At 38.1% G+C, this 22,145-nt stretch overlaps 1 protein-coding gene across 2 annotated transcripts in view; it reads left to right on the plus strand.

Moving 5' to 3' along the window:
• The window catches only part of CRIM1 (cysteine rich transmembrane BMP regulator 1), a 173,460-nt gene that overhangs the window by 49,274 nt on the left and 102,041 nt on the right, over nt 1-22,145 (plus strand). The window contains exon 2 of one of the 2 annotated variants that reach the window (XM_040058379.1): nt 6,040-6,140. The exons of the other annotated variant lie outside the window; for it this stretch is intronic. Within the exon in view, the coding sequence (XP_039914313.1) occupies nt 6,092-6,140 (49 nt within the window). The 5' untranslated portion in view covers nt 6,040-6,091. The remainder of the gene's footprint in view (nt 1-6,039; nt 6,141-22,145) is intronic. 2 annotated transcript variants of the gene reach the window in all.

A 22,145-nucleotide genomic window follows, 5' to 3' on the forward strand; every position in this document is an offset into this window, starting at 1 on the left:
TGCATCCAAAGAGGAAAAACACCAGTATATGCTGGGGGCTGCCCAGCTGGAAAGCAGCTTGGCAGAGCTGTCTGGGTGAGCCTGGGCCAGCTTTGAGCCCTTGCAGCAAAGAAGGCTGATGGTATCTTGCATTAGAGTGTTGCCATCAGGTGAAGGGAGGTGATCCTTTCCAGTTACTCAAGCCTGATGAGGCTATACCTGGAGCATTGTGTCCAGCTCTGGGCTTCCCAAGAGAGTTGTGGCCATAGCAGAGTGTCCATCAAAGAGGACAAGGATGATGAGTGACTAGAGCGTGTCTCTCACAATGAAAGGCTTGAGGAAGCTGGGGCTGTTCTGCTTGTGGAAGAGGAGGCTCAGGAGTGGTCTCTACAATATGCCTTCAGGTAGTAAGTGTACACTAGACAGAGCCGGGCTCTTTCCAGTGATGCCCAGTGACAGGACCAAAGCCAATGGCCACACACAATGGTTCCCTCTGAACCTCAGGAAACACTTTTTCATTGTGAGAGTGACCAAGTGCTGGCAAAGGTTAAACCAAAGTATTAATCCTTAGAGATACACAGAAGCCATCTAGATGTGATCCTGGGCAACTTGCTCAGGATGGCCTTGCTTGAGTAGATTTGGTCCTTGTGTATTTCTGTCTTCCTGATTAAAAGAATACAACTGACTTTTTTATGGAAGAAAAAAAAAGAATTTATTAAAAACTAAAAGCCTACTTGCAAGGGCTTTTATGTTCTCTTCCACACAACTGTTGACTTCAGTATAGGCCTTCAAGGAAGGGGATTAGAGATCTATCTATCTATTCCTTGGCTGAAAAAAAAATGCAGTGTTTACTGCAGGGAAAATTTTCTAGGGTAGGCATGTAAGATAGGCAGGCACTGGCTGGATCATACTGTTCTTTCCTTTGAACACAGAGATTAATCATTGTTGTCAGTGCAACTTTTTTAAAAATAAAGCCTTAAGGGTTTTGTTTCTTTGAAACAGTTGTAGAGCAGTAGAAATATCACAATTTCTGAATTGGATGTTAATTGTGAACTAAATATTTGAATTTATTGTTCTCTATTCTTAGTATGCTTCCATCTTAGTATCTTCAAACTGCAAGGGTTGTACTATGTAAAAATATAAAAGCTGCATTCTGCAATAAATTACTGCTTTAATAGTTGTGTTACAATGCCAACATATTGCAAGAAAATGACCATTTTCCAAATAACTTTCATGTATTTTTTGAAAGGTTATTGCAATCTCTTGCCCTAAAACCTTGGATGAGGAACATGTAATTATTATTCTTTAGAGTGTGACTTGGTTTTCATACAATTACCATTCAGATTTGGAAGAAAATTGACTCTTGGTAGTGTGTCTCACCTCATATACAACATTCGGATTTTAATTTCATAATTCAATTGAGACATTCTTTTCTTGTTTTGGAACTGTAGAAGAAGTAACCACAAAGTCATGAGAAATCCAGTCTTTGAAACAAAATGTTTGAAAATATAGATGAACATTTTCTCTGCATGTATCTTTTGGGAGAGGAAAATGTCCAACAAATGTTGACATCTAAAATTAATTTTTCCAAGAAGGTAAAGTGGAAGTAGATAAAGAGTAACAGCAAGAGCTTTTTTGTTGTTCTACTTTTGGGGTTTTGTACCTCTCTCCCTGCTGTTTTTCATGAGTGTCCTACTTTGCCTCAGCAATCTTTTGGTGTTTTTCTGGTTCACCGAAAATGCTACAGAGTTTAGTGTTTTGACAGGATCAAAATCCTGTCTTGCACAGTAGACTAAACCTTAATTTTCTGTTATTATAGTGATAGCTGCTTTAAATTCAAAAGGATGAAAGATACTGTAGAGTTTTTTGAGACTCTTCTCTACTTCCCCATTACATGCTAAATCGTTTAATTCATGGAGCTAGTTTAAGCTAAGAAAGTACTGTAAAACTACAGTATTTCTGGTTTTCAAAATGCTTTTCATGTCATGCTGGCTTGTTCCAGTAAGAGAACTTCAGCAGGACAAAAACGTTTTATGTTGTGAGAAGTTCCTTAGACATCTTGTTTCTGAACTTGCATCTCTAAAGGCTCATTGAGGAAGGTGTGAAAATCAAGTTATACCTGCTCACTTTTTTCATTTGCTGCTTGCAGTATAACCTTAAAGGATGTCCTGAAGATATTGTCTGCCACTAGTCTGTTACAGTATTTGGAGGCTGACAAAACTTCTTCACTTAGTGAGAGCACTTGAACTTACTTCTGTGCCTGAAGTAGAAGGGCTTCAAAAAGCAGCCCTGTAGAAGAGCCACAAAGAGTTTAAAGCTGCCCCTTCAACTAGCAGTTGCAGCAGTTTAAACTACATGATGGCTGATGGTAAGCACTGCCAGCATGGAGAGCTTTTCTCCTCCACTGGCTGAACAGCTCCTCTCAGCTCTCTTCCAGCTGTCTGTCCAGATCAGCCTCTTCTGACCCCTCCTGCAATGTGTCTTCTACACTGCAGCTCCTACCTTCTCCCATACACTCCTGGACGTGACACAAACAAAGTTCAGAAATTAAAAATATATCTTTTCTCGCTACCTATGGTTTATCTAAAACAGTAGGGTTTTTCATAGCAGACTATGGTGGCTAGCAGCACTGCAGCGTCTCTTTTAGCCTTGTTATGGTTATTAGCATGTAAACATAAGTTTAGTGTAAAAATTATTCATAATACTAAAAATATGAGCAATTGATTAAACTATTCCTTTCTAGAATGCTTTTTCCTTCCATCACAGTCTATTTTACCATGTCTCTTTTCGAAGAAAAGCCCAGAAAACCTATACATATATAGTGGTACACCTGTTCTTCTAAGAGTTGAAGATTTTACTGGGCTGTTTGGATTAGGATAGTTTCTGGAAGGTGTAATTGTGATACATTCTGCCCTTTTTTTAGTGTGTCAAAAGTATGGATATGTTACATTGTGGTTAACAGGGAAACTGGGGAAGATGATCCAGGTCACCAAAGGTCTGAAATGCCATCACAGATATTCAGACTCGTCCATAGCATAATGTCAGAACGGGGAAATCGGGTTTATAGTTCAGATACTTCAGCTGGATGCCTCGAGTTGAGCATGTCTTGGTAATACAAAGCTCCTTGTCACTGTTAGAAAAGCTTGTGCTGTGTTTTATGGTTTTCTGCTTATTTTTGCATCTTCCGTGGCACTTGCACTAGGCAAAGATGCATGCATGGTATGTAATTAACAACTAGGTGATTGCCAACTATTCCAAAAGGCAAAAGAGTATTGAATTTTAAATAAACAAACAAACAGAAAAGCCAGCAACAACCAAACAAAAAATCCCCCAAACCCCGCACCCACCCCATCACTCCAAAAATCCAACACAATCCCAAGAAGAAAGAAACCACCTTTTCTAATTTTCTGTGTCTCAGGTTACAGAGATAATGGCAGTAATCAGATACTGGCTGCATTCTTCCTCGTCCTTACCTTTTAAGAGTTTATTTTCCTGGATTTCAAGCTCTGTCCTTATTTGACTGGAATTGGCAACCAGTTTAAAACCTCTCAGGTAAAGGTGCTAGCAGATTGCATAAGCTTGAGAAATTCAAATAAAAAAGGGTTGACTTGCTTTTAGCACTGGTAAGAAATGCCAGTATTGCTTCTCTTCTCTCATTTCCTTGAAGAAATACAAGTTGACATTGCTGAAATGTGATGTTTTTTCTCCTTAATAGAAAATACTGGTGCTGAAATACAAGGAGTCCTGGGTTAAAGGGCTAAGTTTGCCAGTTAGAAGCAACCAAAATACGATTTCAATGGGAAATGATAAAAAGTGTTAGTTACAATTTCTAATGATGAAATGTAATCTAAACCAGACTTTTACAGCTACCTTTTGTTGTTTTGTGGGGGTTTTTTTGTTTTTTTTCCCCACTATACAGTCTTTCAACATAATGCACTTTTTAATTTAAAACTTTGAGCAATATCTATGGCACTTGTGGTTTGGTTTCAAAGAAAACCAGACATGCATCTGAAATGTCTTTGAAATTGAAAGTTCAAGGGCAGCGTGTTGAATGGGCTTGCAGACCTAATGACTGGGTGGCAAACAATAGAAACAGGCTATTTTAAGACTTTTTTTTTTTTTTTAATGGAATAGGCCAATGCTGCTTTTAAAAAAACAAGTTCTATTAAAAATCTTTTATCTTGACATTTCCAAAAAATGAACAGTTTCCATTTGCAAAAGAAAGTAACTGCTGTGGTCTGTCCCGACCTGAAGAAAAGGTTGGGAGTCTGTAATAGGCAAGTGTGTGAAGTACTGCATTGGTCTCTGGAGAACATGAAGCACATATTTACCACGGCTCCCAGTGTTATACTGGGTCAAACCTCTGCAGATGGAAGTGCAAGATTAATGCAGCAAGTAGACAAAATAGGAGGAAGTTAGCAAAAATCAAGTAAATTGGGGTAAAGATATTTCTTAACAGGGGTCAATGCTAAATCAAAATAAACCTGATAAATTGCAGTGAAGAAAACCTAACTTTTGCCCAGAAGTAATATATATTTATATATATATAAAGTAAAATTACTCAGACTATTGCTTGGGCTACTTCGGCGTAGGAGAGACAGATGAACCTTCTGCTCCAGAAAGCTTGAAATTAGCCTTTTGAAGTGAAGGCTGAATCCAAGGTAGTTGTTGCACTTGACAATCTGTTTCACATTTACCTTTTCTGGTGACAGTATGTGCAGATCTCAAATGGAGTATACCCAGGCACTTGAGAAACACTCCAGCCAGAGTGCTGCAAGCCCAGCTGCTTACAGATGTGTACCAGGGCTCCTGCCTGGCAGAGGAAATTGCCGTTTCCAGAGGGCAGTTGTTTTTCTGGAATAGGTTAGACATTGTACAGTTAAAAATGCCTTCATTCTGCCTCCTGTTTCTCTTGTATTTTACAATTGCCTGTTTGTTGGATCTGAGAGATAATTAAGTAATTAAAAAGATTAATTGGTTTCATAACTGAATTTGCATTCCAGGGATTCTGGAATTGCAGGAAGCTATTCATGCAAAAAATGCCTTTGTGTTAGTTCTAAATAGCTCTATAAATGTGAGACCTTATTGGTTTTATGACTGTAGCCTTTAAGCAAATAACTCATCTGTCTTCAACATGATTAATTATTTTAAACATTTAGGGTAAGATTGATTGTCAAAGGTGATTAAGTAGTTTTTTAACTAATATCTTCTCAATACAGGATTTACAATTTAATTAAGATATTGCTAGCCAGCTGTCGTTTACATGGAAGAAAATATTCTCCTTGTATACTTGTTTAATTAATGGTAGTTATAGGTAATAGATCCATTGAAGGCTTACATTGTAGCACGGACAAAAAAGATTAGTAGTTGAGTTCATAATTTTTTGTGTTTACACCAAATGTTATAAACAAACTCATGAGTTCCTTGTCATAGAACTTATATGGGCAATTTCATCTGTTTTTTATTAATGTTGATAGATCTTAAGGCTGGGATACTATGCTGTAATGGGTGTCACTTTGTGGTGCAGTGTAATCCTCTATAATTTTCTTCTGATGTAATAAGATTTTGGAAATTGAAGAGGAGAAATATTTATATAAACAAATACCACTTGGATTTCCCCTTAGTCCCAGCTTTTTTCAGATAGAGCATGTGTACTTTTATTTTGGTTTTGCCCTAGATGACAATAAGTAATTACAAAGACATTGTTGTTTTGCCGTAGATTGACGTGTGTGGAAATGTTAGTACATGGAACACGGATTTAATTTACAGGGTGCGGGTTTCTCATAATTTCTTCTAATTAGCTTGTATCTGTTGTTCATGAAGTTAGTTTGTATGTAAACTGAATTTCTCATATAGCTGTTTATAGTCAGGATGTTTCCAGGAATTTCTTTGGGAGAAAATCTTCCATTTTATTAACACTAGACAACAGTTGCTAAGCTTGGGACATATGACTTGATTTCAAGTTTCAAATATATTTCCTCAGAGTTTAGAATCCAACGAGCTTTACCTATCTCATCTTCCTTAAATTCAGTTTTACATTTTGTTCCATTTTGTTTGTAGGTGCTCTCCCCACTTTCCTGGTTGCACAGTGGGACTTTTCCCACTGCTGCTGATGCCCAGATGGTCTCCTTGCGGGAGGAGCAGCCTCAGCCGTTCTGTGGGTGAGTAGAGGCCATTGGGATGGAGGCCTGGACAGTAGTGCCTCTCCTCCTACTTGCCCCTATTCTCTGCTTGCCAGGCAGCCTGTGAATTCCTCTAAAACTCTACCTATTTGGCATGCAGCATTTGCATTTCCCTCCAGTTTGCAGGTAGGGTGGAGGAGGTCTTGTGACAAAAGTTTTTATCTGGAGGAAAAACTCTTAATAGCCTCCCAGTCGTGTGGCAGCTCCTGGTTAGTCTGTTAAATTGCAGTTAGAAAAAATCATCCATTCCCAAGGGCCTCTCAGTGTCTGTGGTTCCTTTTGTCAGAAGTCTTGGTCACAAAGCTAAAAGACCACGAAGTCTTACAGGTCATGACTTGAACGTACTCCAGTGCTTCCTCTGTTTCTTCTTCTTCGTCCATCTGTCACCGATGAAAATGGAGATCCTGCTTTGTTAGGAATTGTAGAGATGTGCAGGGCTGCCAGTTAGCAATGGGTGTGGGAAGACCCAACAAAACTTTCTTTTTTTTTTAACAATAAGGCTCCTGTAACCTGTATGTTTTTGGAGGTATGTTTTGGCCTAGCTAAAAGAAAATCTTAGGTTGAAAACAATATATTCGGTTTTGCTTCTTTTAAAAGACGTTCTTTTGCCTGAAGTAGTTCAACGAGATACTTAATCACTGATCGTGAAGTTTTTCATGTTGGTTGGAAGTGGTGCTTTGAAATGGTGCTTGATTCAACAAGTTAGACAAGCTTTTTCATACTATCAAGGTTTTGCTTTCCTTAAGTGGTGGGATTAAGTCACCTTCATACTGAGCATTACTTTGTTAGCTAGTAACTCCATTTAGGATTTGTGTAAAGCTGTCTAAAATAAACCGGTGTAGTTCAAAAGCTGTATAGTAGCTGTTAGTGCTAAATGAGCATCTGAAAGGTTCATCAAGATTTAGTGGCAATAATCTCTTAAAGCATTTAGTAAATGAGTGCTTGAGTTTGTGGACCAGCACTAGATAGTAATTTGTGGTGTACCTAAATGAGAGCCTAAAGAAGGTGGTGGTAAAAGGACCATTGCCATTCCTTAGCATCTTCCATTACTTAAAATAAGCACCTCTCATCTACAAAAAACATGTAAGCAAGCAAAGTAGAATAAGAGGAGACTTCTGAAGTAAATGTACTTTGAGGTGGAGAAGTTTCATGGTACCTGCATAAATTTTTTTTTACCTTATGCAGAGATTATTTAATCTTTTTTAAGACAAGATAATTTATTAGAATCTCTGTTCATTTGCCAAATTAAATAGTACTCAAATTTAGGCAGTCAACATTTGAGTTGAGTACCGTTTTATAGAATTCCATGTTATGTACAAGGCTGTAGTCAATTAAAGTAGACTTGGCAATTTAAGAAATGTTAAATTCAGGTTAAAAACCAATACATTGTTTACAAAGTGAGATTAAATTTACTATGTTAATTGGAGCTTTTCTCATTTCAAGTTGTAGTTGATAAGAAAAACTTTGAAAGAAGTTTTGTCTTCAGTTTCTTGAAACATTTTATGGCTGATGTTTCTTTACTGCTGTCTTGATCTTGATTGTACATTTCTTCTTGTTATCCTTTACTTTTTCTCTGTACTTTATTTTGATATGATTTTTCTGGAAGGATTTTTCCTATCAGTTAACATGTACTGTTTGAACTGTTGTCCAGTCCAGTATTAAGTAATGTATTGCTGCTGTTGTATTAATGTTAGAAAATACAGGAGTTTAAAAAAGAAATCACTTACTGATATCATCTACAGTGGTAAATCATAACAGGTACTTTGTGTGGAAATGCTTGTGTCTTGTTCTTTTAATGAGTTTTGCAGACAGCTGTAGCACTGTTTTATGCATTAAATGATGAGTGGTGGTGGTGTTATAATTATAGTAAGAGTGGCTAAATGGTGACATATATTTGTGCTTGTTTTTTACATATCTTAATCAAAAAAACCACTTAATACAAGGTAGAGACTAAATGCTATCTGTACTCAAATGACTATTATGTCATCGTTTTTATCAGTCTTTTTGGTTGATATTACTGATTTTGGCTAATTGAATATTCTAGATAGATGTAAGACTTGGGGAGGGATGGGATACTTTTATCTATTAAAACTGACATGGTCAATGCACAAATACTACATCCACATGGCGAATGTAGCTATTTGGTGTCGGCGAAAGGAATCGTCTCTGTGTTAAGTGTCTGATGCGAAGATTTTTAGAGTTCCATTGCACAGTTATGTCCCTTTGCTCTGTGTGGAAAGATCTTTGCAGAATGAAGCTACATACTACACATTTGTCAGAAATGTATCTTGAAACCATTTTTCACTATTAGAATGAGGGCTGAGGGTGGTATGAAAATTGCCTTTGATGCATATATTTTTAATCCCAGCATAAAGAACTGATCAGAGAGAGAAAGGGTAGGTGTGTGCCTGCAGCGTTTGACTTCTTAGCGAACAAAAGGAGTGATTTCTGTTGCAGAGAAACCAATAGTGGGCAGGTGGCCAAAGCTGCTTTGGCTTGCTGAGACACCACTGAGGAGCAGGATGCTGACCGAGTCCAGCTCAGGATTGTTTTGGGATGTAAGTGAGCAAGTAGCCCTGCCAGCTTTCCCTCTGCTCCGTGCGAAGCCATGCTGCCAGCTGCCTGCAGCAGCGGTGTGGGCGGTCAGACGCCTTCCCTGGCACTGCCTTCAGGTAGAGATCTGAACCGTGGTGTTAATCCTCTTCTGTTTACTCTGCCTCGCACCAAGGGAGGATTTTCACATTTACTGCGTCACTGAATAAAAGCCATTTACGCAGTATGATACTCCTTCTCAACTTTATCACCTCTTCCACTCCTTTAAACTTCTCCCAAACTAAGTTTTTGCACATCTGATGGTAAATGTTCTTGGTAGCACACGACCTTTTTTTGATATTGATTTGGCTTTCAGGCAGAATTGTGTTAGTCTCCTCAGCTGCCCAGTTAAACCGTCTGATATTCTAGTCAGCTCTGCATGTTTCGTATCATCATTAAAACTCACAGTAGAAGTTAATTTGAATATTTCTTCTCCTACATGTGCTTTTATGGACAAAGTGGATGAGTTCATTGCTTGTTTGGTTCTGGCAGTAACATTTAATGGAGAAAGCATATGCTTGGAGCAGGCATGCAAAACGAAGCTGAGGGTTGCCTGTGGGGAGAAGGAGGCTTTGACCTCGTTGCAGGTTTGTTTTGATATGTTCTCGACTCATGGCTTCCAGCATGTTTCTGGACACTACACTCTGTGCCAGGCTGATCAAAACATTGACTTTTTCTCCATTAGCTGCATCTTTTATTTCTTACCTTCCTGTGGCTTCTGTGGTGCTGTTGGTCCCATCAGGAGGCCAAGACAGGGAAGTTTGCACAAGGAATGCCTGCGGTCAATGCCAATGATTCTCTCTATGCAGTTTTCCCTGTTTGAAGAACATGATTTTTTCTCAGTCTTTGCTTTGTTCTTCTGCAGTTGTGCCGTTCCTCGTGATCTATCAAATGTAATTAACTCTTCCCAGATTTGTGGTACCCCTGAGTAAATCTTCTGTCTGCAGACAAAACAAGTGTTTCTTGTTCGTTTACTTTTAGCCACTTCAATGGTACTGCCCAAGGGAGGCATTGTTGATGTTCTCTGTAGGCCCAGTGCAATAGAAAACACCTTTTCTTTTGAATAGTTTCCTTGATTGATCTTGATATGTGTTTCTTTCTCATCTGCATTTGTGGTGGTGCGTAGAAATTAGAATATGACTGAAGAGATTTGAATATTCTAGAAATATGTTTTTCAAAGAGACAGTAGCATGGTTTTTCTGGAGGTACAGGTGTGGCAGCTCTTTCTTTTTACCAGTGATCTTTATGCTTCTGATTTACTGTTAACAATAATAGGAAAAAATCCACTAATACATCTCATAGCTATTATCAGTAGCAGCAGATATATGAGTAATATTGTAGCAAATTCAATGATGATTTTAATGAGTGAGTTTTCCATAATGTCATAATGTTCTGGGAGGGTTTTTACTCATATACGTGTTTGTGTGTGTACATATATATAAACCTACAGACCTAGCTGACTAAAATTTCATAATGTGATGCAGCATTGTTTCATAACCTATCTAAAGTAGCCCATTGCTTCCGTATCATTTCAGAGAACAGCTGCATCTATTTCCAATGTTATGTATAGTTCAACATGGTCAGAAATACCTGGGGTAAACCAGTGTGCTGGTGAGAAAAATACACTGGTAATGGTAGTAGAATGCAGGTAGTGTCTGTTTTGTTTTCCCCAAAGTTTAACAGTCTTAAATTAGTAATATAGCAGCTGCTTTTTAGTTATTGTTATAGTAATCAATGGAATTTAGCTTCATTTATTGTAGAGTAAAATTAAGGCAGGCTTCTTTATATGTAATGAAGCTGCTATGTGGTGATGCTGAAGGGATTATATATTCAGGATTAAATAAATTTATGTTATAAGCCATAGGTACTTCCAGTTCTCTGAGCCTCTGTTTGTATAAACAGATTGACAATTTTATTGATTAACATTTTTGTCTCCCAACATGATTTAATAATTTCTTTGCCTTCTTCCATCTTTGTAATATAGAGTAGAATATTAAGTGTTGTTTGTATGTAACATTTGTTTATAGTTTAGTAATTCACTTGATATTAAGATGATGACTTCTGGTATGAGTTTGGAAACTTAGTTCAAGTAGGCTGATTTTATTGTTTCCGTATCCGTAGAAACTCTAGCAGAGTCCATGGGATGTTTATAGCTTCTGTTACTGAACACAACAAAGAAATAGCATACTCATGGTGTAACATCCAGCCAATTATTTCAGGTCTTTGTACTCATTCTGCTGTTTGCTTGTTTAGTATTACAGAAGGTGTTTCCATACCTTTTTCTTCTCCAATAAAAACTTAATTTTTACTATCCGATCTTAGGGAACAGCCCTTCTTAGTCATCATTCTTGTCTATTGCATTTTTATTTTTTCAAAGAAATGGCTGTGCTTTATACTTCATTGGATTATGCATTTTGCTTCTGCATTTGTACATGTGTGTAGTTGCTTCCATTATATCATGCCTGGTACAGTAACTAAACCCATAATGTAATGGGGAATGTGCATTTCATCTTAAAGTAGTCTCTTTCCTTTTCAGTGCTACAAATCAGTTTTCTTGAAATCTGATGCAATTATGTTAAAAGCTTCATTTTTAATTTATACTTCTAAGGGATCTCATTTATGAGCACTGCTTCTCTATGTATTTTCTTCTTACTGCATTTTTTCTTGAGTCAGCAATAATGAGTCTTTAACTCTGGCAAATTTGGGCTGGAACCAAGAAGAAACTACTTAGAAAAAAAAGGTAAAAAGGAATCCCAGCAGACAGCAATGACACAATTCTTAGTGTTTGTTGCCAGCTAGGAGCGTAAACTTACAATGTTTTTACTTGTTGGGGTGTGACTGCATGTGTTTACTCCTCTGCCATAGGATCTCTGAGGTCAAGCTTGTGATGTAAAGTCCTTACAATTAACTTACTTTTGCTTTTTAAGAACACAGTGTTTATTCTACCACTGATGGAATACCTCAGGCGCAGTATGTCATCTTAACAACCTAGTTTTGTTTGTATTAGTTATGGCTTTTTTCCTGTCAACAAAAAGTTCGCCGGGATTTAATTTCGCGTCATTCTGTGCTGTTCTGTGAAAATGTCTTTGTATGAAAACTGAGTTGACTTGCACTGTTATATTGCTGATGTTCTGCTGACACTTTCAGGAGGGTAAATGTACAGTTGCAGGCTTGCCTGGTTTCTCTTGAGGTTTGTTGCTGAGCCACGATGGCAATTATAAAGTACTTGCTAAAAGTGTAACATTCTGACACACTTGTCTCAGGAAGCATGGTCCATGTGTGTAGGCACAATGGATAACTTTGCTAGCATGACACCGATGAAGTCAACAGAACCAGCAGCAACTAAAGTTACCTGAGTTTTGGTGGGTCAGGCCATTAGGGCACTGTTGTGGTTATTTTTCGGTACAGCTGTGCTGTGTGTAGCAAACATGCAAGTACACTGGATGTTAGTTAGTGACTAGATCAGGACCCTGTTTGATATCATCTTTTGGGTGCAAATTTAGTATTACTAGCCTCTCAATCATATTATTATCTCCAAAAAATATTTCAACAATTATTGTATTCTGTTTGTATGTTCCTTGTCAAATCTTCTTCCAAGCTAAGGTTGAGTTCTAGTTTTTGTGCTTCAGTGTGTATACCTTTAAATGTAGGTAAATGCACCACTTAAAAGTCTTAAGAGGGTGGATGAGGCATGTTTCTTTCTACTGTTTTGTTTCTTTGTGTACATGATATGGTGGGGGACAAAAAGGCTATCACGCCTGCCCTGATCATTGCTGTACTCTTCTCCTGCATTCTTGGTGGTATTTCCTATGTGTGAGAGGTAAGGGAGGGAGCAAATTACAATTAGTGTTAAGATAGTTTAGCAATTCAAATATTTTTGCTGCTGAACCTTAAACATGTAAATTGAAGTGCTTTCTGCTACATCTGCTTCTGGATGATTTAAAACCAAAGTAAAAACAACAAAGTGCAATCCCAGAGGAAATAATAGGTTTAGATTTTTTTTTTTTTTTTTCTTTAAGGGTTTTGTATTAAGTACATTTTACTGTTCATTATTAAGGAAAACAAACAAACAAACAAAAACCCACTCTGAAGAACTCTGTACCTCAGATTTAACTTTAACATTGATGACTTTTGTACTTAGATAACCAGTAGGGAATCTGTATTCATTATATGCTTTCTCTTACCAGTCATCTCTTTAGTTTTTGATGTGACATTATCTGTCAAAATAGAAACTGCTTGTAGTTAGCCAGGATATACACCATTCAGAAAATGTTTGCAAAAGTTAAGTAGAGATTTAAGAAAAAACTTTTCCATCAGTGGGCTTTTGGACATGAGAATGTAAGGGACAATTTCATGCAGTCTTGTAACTGTGTTGTCAGGTGTAAGGAGTGAAAGCAAGGACAGACTCTTTCTTCTCCCCTCAAACTTGGACAGTGCATTGGAAGGAGGTTGTTTGAATTAAATGGAATAGGGATGGGATCTGAAGAAGGAGGACTAGGCAATTAAATATGAGCTGAATGGATGATGAAGGGAACAGAGGGAGGAATTTAGAACGAGCTAGAGCAGTTGGGAGAGTGATAGGGGCTGATGTTTGAAGAGGAGGTGGGAAAGGAAGGTGTGCAAAGGTTTGTAGTTTTATACTTTCACTCTTTGCAATTCAAGCTTGGAATCATTGACAGGTTTCCTGTATTTACCATTTACTTAGCAAGTTAGGTCTTGAGTCACTGTAATGTTGGTCCAGATAGAAATTCATTACTTTCCCTGCCTTACAAGATATTATCATTGGAAAATATTTGCAAGCATTGTAAATCTATGGTGAATCTAATAAATATCCTTCTTATTTTTGAATTAATACAATTCCAAATGATGCAAATTCGTATTCTATCCTAAATATAAATGCAACTTTCTAAAACAAGTGTTATATCACAAATCCTTGGATTCATGTGGTACATGTGGAGTTACATTCAAAAGGATCTGTAAATGCATCTCGTATTTTATGTTTTTAATAGTCTTCCAGTTGCTGTCATGGAGTAAAATGTTTCTGCATTTAATTATTTACTAGGCAACGGTAGTGGGGCTTGGAAATGCATAAACTAATGTGGACAGAGTTGGTCTGGAAACTGAGTTGTTAGGGAAAACATTCTGCTGAAAGAAAATACGGTATTTAACTAAATTCTAATTCTCTTTGAATATCTCAGAATAATCAGAAAGGGTTGATCTCTTTAGGAGCTGTACTTAAGGGTGGGTAAACCTGTGTGCATTCACTAGGAGACTACCTTGCAAGTTGACTTCTGATGTTGCCTTGTGCTGATTTAGAATGGGAAAGAATTGCTTTTCTCCATAGCAGCTTGTATGGGATACTTATTTTTTGGATTTGTGATGAAATAGTTTTGATAACATACTGGTGTTTTAGGAATTGCTAAACAGTGTTAACATGGAGTTGGCGCCCTTTCTGCTTCTCATGCTGCCCCAGCAGCGAGTTGTCTGGGGTTGCCAAAGGAGATGGGAGGGGACACGGCTGGGACAGCTGGCCCCAACTGCACCATACCACATCATGCTCAGCAGCAAAGCATGGGGAGAGGTTTGCCAGCCCTGCTTCTTCTCTGGGAGTGGCTGAAGTTCAATGGGTTGGCTGTTGATGAGCAGTTGTGGGATTTTTGCATTATTTATGGTTATTTTGTTTTGGTTTTCTTTTTATACTACTATTTTTTCCTTATGAAGCTGTTTTTATCTCAACCCATGAGTTTTTTCACTTGTACCCTTCCAATTCTCTCCCCATCTCAGTGGTGGGTGGGCAGGGAGCCAGCATCTTGTGTGGTACTTGAAATGCATACTGGGATTAAACCATGACATAAACTTTCAAAAATGAACTGAAGTTATCAAAATGAAGCCTTGAAAAGTTTGGCTGATTGTCTACTGAATGTTTTGAGTTAATACAAAGTAGTAATCTAGTAGAAATATCTATCGCTTTCAAGATCTGCTAGTGGCATGTTATATAGATTCCTCTATATGTGCTTTAAGGGATTGCTTGCTTATTTGGAGCCTTCATCATATTTATGTCAGGTTTGACATTTTGCTTCTCTATTTCACTTTGACTTCTTCTGGCATCTAAAGTATTACACAAATTATTTGTTTGATACTACTGCTCATGAAGTTGAATCACTGTAGTGAAGTTGAGTCTGCAGTGAGCCTGCTACGGTTGGAATTTTTCTATTCCACGTGTACATATTGTAAGATGATGTATAGGTGTTGTTTATTATGTATATTGTTTGATTTTAATATATAAGATGCTAGTGTCCTGTCACTATGTCCTCAGTATGTTTTCTTTTAAAGTTCAAGCAGTATTTATTTCCTGTTTAAAAATAATTTTTGAAAAAAGGATTTAAACTTTAAAAGGAGAGAAAAAACATTCCAGTATTCTTGTTTCTCAGTGGTGTATTCACCATTTAGTCTTGCTTAGTATACAGATCTGAATTTAATCTTTGTATAAAAGTATAAATATATTCATAGACTAGTTATGTTGCATTAAATATTTTAATAATGTCTACATATATTATTAGAAAAACAGTGCTTGAAATCTCTGAAAGATACAGAGGTATTAAATTTTTACCAAAATAATTTGCCTTTTGCACCACTGTAAAATAATTTGCCTTTTGCGCCACTGTAAAATAGATCATTATTTTTTACCTAACTGTAAGAGGATAGTGTTACTGAAGCACAAAATTATGCAGCTATAGCATCTGAGCCTTGTTAACATAACAAATGTCACCCACTTAATGTTGGCCACTGTACAACTTTATTTTGAGAAGATTACTACAGTGCTATGTTTTGTAATAACTGCATCCACAATTGGAGCATCTGTGTGACTGGCATTCCAGGGCAAACACAGAGCTGTGGCTATGGGCACGAATGCAAATGTATTTGTTTTACCCAGTGTTTGTCACAACCAAGTCTGTTTTTTGGAGGCAAAGGCTTTGTAATGGAAATGAAAATTATTTCTTATTGAAAATCTTGCACTCTTAATGTTGAATTCTTAGAAGAGGAGAATATGTTACTGCAGGCTAGTCATTTATGTAGTTAAACACAGTGTAGGTGTAAATAACACGTATCTGTCTAGTTACACTGTGTGGTCATTTTGATTTACCACAACATATGTGGTAAACCTTGAGGTAATCAAAAGTTTGTGATAGCTGAACTGTGGTTGTTAGTGAAGGTGGGTGTGTTTGGATGGAAGAATGTAGCCTGTTGCATCAAAGTTTGATATGTTGGGACTGGCCTCCTACTTGACCTGTATAGACATGGCTGTGGTCTTTCAGACTCTGTATAAACGTGGCTGTGGTCTTTTCCTGGACAAGAGTGGGCGTTTGAAGAGGGACTGCAGTGAGTGGAGATGCAGGACATGATAACCTCTAGACTGTGCCACCCTATCGGCTGTTGAGCTTTTTGCTTGGAAACAAGTGAGCTTCTGGGGATAACTTAAGTTTATGTTAAATATTTAGGGACAAATTTGTCTTGGAGTTGAGGGGAAGAGTACTATTGTTTCTCCTCAGCTGTTATTCAGTACAGCACACCCCATGCACACCATCCACAAGTACTAGAAATAGCAATGCTGAGATGAGAGGGAAGGTTGTCATATCTCACCCTAATGCTTCTGGCACTATCCCCTTATGTCAAATCAAGTCAGCAAATTATTGAAGAACATTTGTTAACTCTAGGAGGAAGCTTATTGGCACATTAGTGTCTGTATGGCTCTCAACTAATGAATTAATCTAAGTTCGGAGTTAATATTAAGATCAAGGGTATCTGATCTGACTCTTGAGATTATATTGCATACCAAAACTGTGAAGGGTGGATGACAAAATACTAGTCAGGATTGTTTCCTTCATAGCCCAAACAAGCTGAAGTTCCTAATAAAAATAATAGATACTTCTCTACAAACAGAGCAGTAAATGTAGTGAAGTACTCAGAAAATTTCCTCTTCTTTATTCGGGATTTGTCTACTGCAGGTAAAGTTGAATTCAGGTCACAGTTTGAGATGAGGAGTGCATAAACTCCCCACTGTAGTAGCAATTTGTGGACAAAATTAATTTCTATTTTTTGCAGTGCATAAGCCTGTGCTACTTCTGAACGTTTGAACAGCTTCAGGAGACATAACTAAGATACGTGGAGGATCTATCCAAAGACTGAATCCAAGGTTAAAAATACATGTCTTTGAACTTTCTTTTGTCACATCTGTTGGTCATAAACTTCTAGCTCCAAGGGAAAATAATTAAAATTTTTGAAGTGTCTGTTTGGCTGTTGCCAGTGATGGGATAGAAAACGTACCCTAAAACTCTTTACTTTCGCTTTAAAATAGTATACTATTTTACTATACCTAAAATTGCCCACTTTGGGTACTATGTTCTTGTTGTAGAAGTTGTTTCGCCCTCGGGAGAAAGCTGATCGGGGCAGAAGCGTGCCTCTGGCGGGCAGGAGCGGCGGCGTGTGGCGCCAGGGGCTGGCCGTGCGGGGTGCCGAGCCCGCAGCGTGCCCTGGCCGTGTGCGGGGTGCCGAGCCCGCAGTGTGCCCTGGCTGTGCGGGATGCCGAGCCCGCAGTGTGCCCTGGCTGTGCGGGGTGCCGAGCCCGCAGCGTGCCCTGGCCGTGTGCGGGGTGCCGAGCCCGCAGCGTGCCCTGGCCGTGTGCGGGGTGCCGAGCCCGCAGTGTGCCCTGGTGGCGGCGGTGGCCCACTGCAGCCCGCACACTTTCCCCGTCAGGGTGCTGCACAGCCTCGGCATCCCTCCTGCCACAGCCGTGCTTCGGCAGGAGATGGCGAACACCACCTACAGCCAGGAGACGTTTTGTTCTGTCGGAGGTAGAGGGGATTTTGATGCCGTCTGCAGCGGCCTCCTTTGGCCGCAGAGAAGATACAGAAAGGTGCTGCACCAAGGTGCACAGTGGAAGGATGAGGAGCATCAGACATCAGCTGCAACAAAAACATGCCGAATACTTGGTGGTATGTGGGAGGGATGAACCATCCTCAGGGTTGTCTGAACTCACCTGGATCTGAGCAGCTGACCAGCATAAGCTTTTGCTTAGAGTAGGGGAGCGGACCAGATGACCAGTTGGTCCAGTTACAATGTCCAGTTGGACTGGAATTACTCTGCAGTTGGCTGACTTGAAAAGTGATATATCCTCACCAGAAGTGGTAGAAGGTCACAGACTTGCCTTGAAAGTTCTGAAAGTACTTGCTATGGGGAAGATGCTCAGGAATTTGATTTTTAGTTGCACCATTCTTGGGAGCAGTTCTGGACTGCTTATTACCTGAAAGGGTTTGGTTTTCTTTATATGATGTCAGTTGGAACAGGTAATTTCTGTGAGACATGAGTGCGTCACAAGGTGATACCTATGAGACATTAGTATATTATATTACCTGATTGGTTTAGCTGCTGTCTTGATCTCCTATATCTTTATTGCTAGGATGCATTCAAGATAGCTTGCAAATTTACTCCATAGAGCTCACCCTGCTGGGACGGTGGTTGGCTCTTCTACCTTTTCTTAGAAGCAGCTCCCTTCTCAAAAAATTGTTTGGGAGCAATGAACCAAAATGTGTTTTCTTACATTCTTGCTTTGTTCTGTTCAGAATCGCCTGATTCTAACAAACTCCCTTAACTGCATGTGGGTCTATAGCCTAGGCCATAATGGTTAATTTAAAGAAGAGAAATGGATACATCATGCTTTGGTTTAGACTGAATTTTGCCTACCAAGAACTGAGTGAACTGAAGTTTCTTTGCAAAACACCAGTTCACAACTACTTGGTAGTGACTGACTAGTGAATGCATATCTGTATTACCTTTTTTTCAACTGAATCTAGTCGAGGACGACTACTCGGATGTAATTTTTCTATTGAAGAAAAACTTGTCCATTTTTTCTTGAATACTCAGAATTTTTAGCAAGCGTAAAGCCTTTTCAGATACATGCTGAAGAGTTGGGATTTTGTTTGGTTAGAGTGGAGTGGCTTTTTTGTAGCACCTAAGAATTTTGACTGAAAAAAGGATTGTGTGTTACACAAAGCATATCACACACAGAACAATTTTCCTGTGCTTGTGAAGAATTTGTGTTGCTAAAAAGGATGGTAAATTGGGGAGTGAAGCAATCAAACTAGCTTGTTTGAATTTACTGAAATGGGGAGTAGAAACTCAATCCCGTTAAATGTGATTCTAAAATTTGGTCCTAAGTCTTCTGAACTTTCTGTCCATTGGTGTATCCTTTCTGTTTTTGTTAGGTGTCTCTTGGTTTGGATACTTAGTTGTTAGATAAGCGTCGCTATTCCTTTGGTCGTGTTTTTATTAATTTTCTTCTCTTTTTGTGATGCATTTTTTAAAATTCAGCTTTGGGTGATGACTTTTGTTTGTTTGTTTGTTGTTGTTGTTGTTGTTTGCTTGGGGTGTAGGGAATGTTTTTTGGGGGGTTTATTGTTTGGGGGTTTTATGAGTCTGTGATCTTAGTTACCATGTTGTAATGCACAGGACGAGAGACAGCACAAATCCACACAACTACTTACAAGTCCTTTCTAAGTCAAGCAGCTAAGTCAATTTAACAGAATATTTGTTCTTAAATCTTGCTCATAAATACTTCAATTTATAAGACAGTTTTTCCACATTTCTTAAACAATGCATTTACTGGTCATTTAAGCTTGTACTGTCTACTCTTATGTGATCCAAGTGTTGCTTCTTTTTTGTGGCATAATAGAAATTGTAGCTGAACTTGACACTTACTCAGCCTAATTTTTATTTTTTAACCTTTATTCTGAAATAGTTGGTGCTTAAATATATTTTTAAATATCTTAAAATCTTCAGCATAATTCAAGAAAATTATGTGAAATGGGAGAAGACCAGTTTATTAAAGCTGATAATTAAAATCTTGCTGTATAGGACATTAGTAGGTTAAATGTGAGTTTAAGTGCAAGAGATTTATTCACTTTAGCTTTGTTTCTTTTTAAGCATTCACCTAAGGCATTTATAGACCATAGTGCATGGGGTGGGGGGTATGCATGTAGTAAGAAATTTGAAATAAAATTTCTAACTTTCTTCTGTTGTATTTCAATAATTTCTTTTTATGCTGATGAGATTCTGAAGACGTTTCACAAGGCATGCAGGTCACAGAATTGACATTGTTGCATCCTATTTTGCTATTATTTATTTATCAGTTTTACTTGATCTTGTCTTTCCTGCCTGGTCATATCACAGAGACTTTGAATAAATGTTAGTATGTCTTAATCCAGTTTTCCATGAAATCAAGTACTTATACTGTGTTGAGAAAGTGCATTCATTGCATAGATTGGTTGAAAGATTAGAGCAGAATTGTTTGATTGGCAGCAGTAATACTCAGTGGCATGTTTTGTACCTTATTTGTTGAAAAAAGGTGAATTTTGAGTTGTGCTAATGAAAACTCTCCTTTAAAACTTACCTTATTAATAGTGCTTTTGTTAGCAATTAGCTCCTACAACTGCTTTTAACTAAAGACCCGATTTTTTCATTTTTTCTCATTTACTTCTGTTGCTGCTCCTTTACTCTGAGGACTGCTGCTCACTGAGGTGTACTCCGGAGGAGATATCTTAAGTGACATGTGTGATACCTCATCATGTAATACTAGATTTTATTCTCTCTGCTGTCTTTTTCCAGCCAAATAGGGGAAAACAATGAAATCTCGACTTTGAGATGTGTAAGCGTCAATAATTGTGAAATTTGATGAGGCTTTTTGGTGGCTTTTGCTTTCTGCTGTTATTGATTTGAATGCCAACAGGCTTTCCTGCTTAGCGCTGCTCAGGCTTTGCTCACTTCTGCAATGATTGGCCTGTCTGAAGGAATAAACTTACAGCTTTGGGATTTCTTGGATGTATTGCGTGAATTTATAGTATCAGTGCAGTATCATGGGCATAAGGATCGCTGAATCTTTTGAGAAAAAAAAAATCTCAGTGTTTGCTAGTAACCTCAGCTCCTTTCTTCTATCTTCATAAGTCTGTTTCAAGCACACAGAACTTTCATTTTGTTCACAATAGCGCTTAGTTAAAATTCTGGTCTTGCTGCTCACGTTGCCTCCCAGGGTGTGTTTGTGAGGTAGAATCCACTACCATTGTAGCAGAGTGTACAGAGCCCTTCCCTTCCTTGGGGCACTCAGTAAATACTGTTCAAAATTCCATTTACTGTCTTCCCTCTCCTAGAGTTTTTCCAGGTTTGCCAAGGAGTCCATCCTCATCAAGCACAACATTGGTGTGTCTCAGTTGTTTTAAAGATGATAATAACTTTTGTGGATAATGTGCCATCTTCATACTTAACCAATCTGTTAATAAGCCCGTATGCCTCATCTGTGGTCCTGGAACCACATACACTGTAACATGTGCTGCAAACCTTTATACATAGGATTAATGTACACTGATTGTCTCCTGTGCCGAGCCCTGTACTGGGTTTGATCTAAAAATGGAATGGCTTTGGATGTGACTGGATCCCAAATTTGTGCCTACCATCATGGGAATCTTGCTGGAAATAATTACTAATTTGCTTCACTTGGGAAGTGCAACTGTATCTGCAGTTTCCTGGTAGTAGCTTCTTCCATGTTCCACAATGGTATGTAACCTGCATTTTAGTGTTTGTAAATTTAATCTGCATTCAAGGCTTAGCCACACTGCCCTAAGAGATTATGCTAATCTAAATCTTCTGCATTTGAATTTCCTAGTTGTTTTGGTTTTGTTTTTTTCAGTTGTGTCATGGAAGTTGCTGTGCAAAATGCCCCAAATATGCTTTTCTTTATTGCTTAAGAAAATGTAGTATTTTGTATTAAGGTAGATTTTTACACAAAAGTATATTGCTGTGTATTGTACTGATGGAGATAGGAAAGACTGGTTAGAAAAGATGTGAAGTAAATAGTACTTGAGGGTTGCTTTAAAGAGGGCATAAACTGTAAGTAGATAGCTTAAGAGGAAAGGTCAGTGAAGAAGAAAGAGTAGGAAAAGCAGAAGAATCAGAAAAAATGTCTGAGCCAGGATGATTTGTGATACTTTTTAGTAGTTATGATTTTTAAAAAATAAAAAAATACACTTGGGAAAAAAAACAGATTACCATGCTTGCAATCCTCTAGATCATTCCCCTTTAAGCTGCTCTTGGAAAAAAGCTTTCCAGGTAGTTAATACACAACTGTATGCTTCAAATGAGATCAGAAACTGAATCTAATTAAAGAACATTGCAGCCAAAAGCATTCTGAAATTGAGATATTATTTTTAAATATTTGGCATAGGATTGTTGGTCTTTTTCCAGACTTGCTGTCTTTTGTTTGTAATACAAGGTGTTGGCTTTCATCCAGTTTGAAACAGAGGGGTCCAAGTTTAATGGCTACTGAAGTCAGCAAAATACTTGTAC

This window comes from Hirundo rustica, chromosome 3 (assembly GCF_015227805.2).
Source record: "Hirundo rustica isolate bHirRus1 chromosome 3, bHirRus1.pri.v3, whole genome shotgun sequence".
Taxonomy (NCBI): Eukaryota; Metazoa; Chordata; class Aves; order Passeriformes; family Hirundinidae; genus Hirundo; species Hirundo rustica.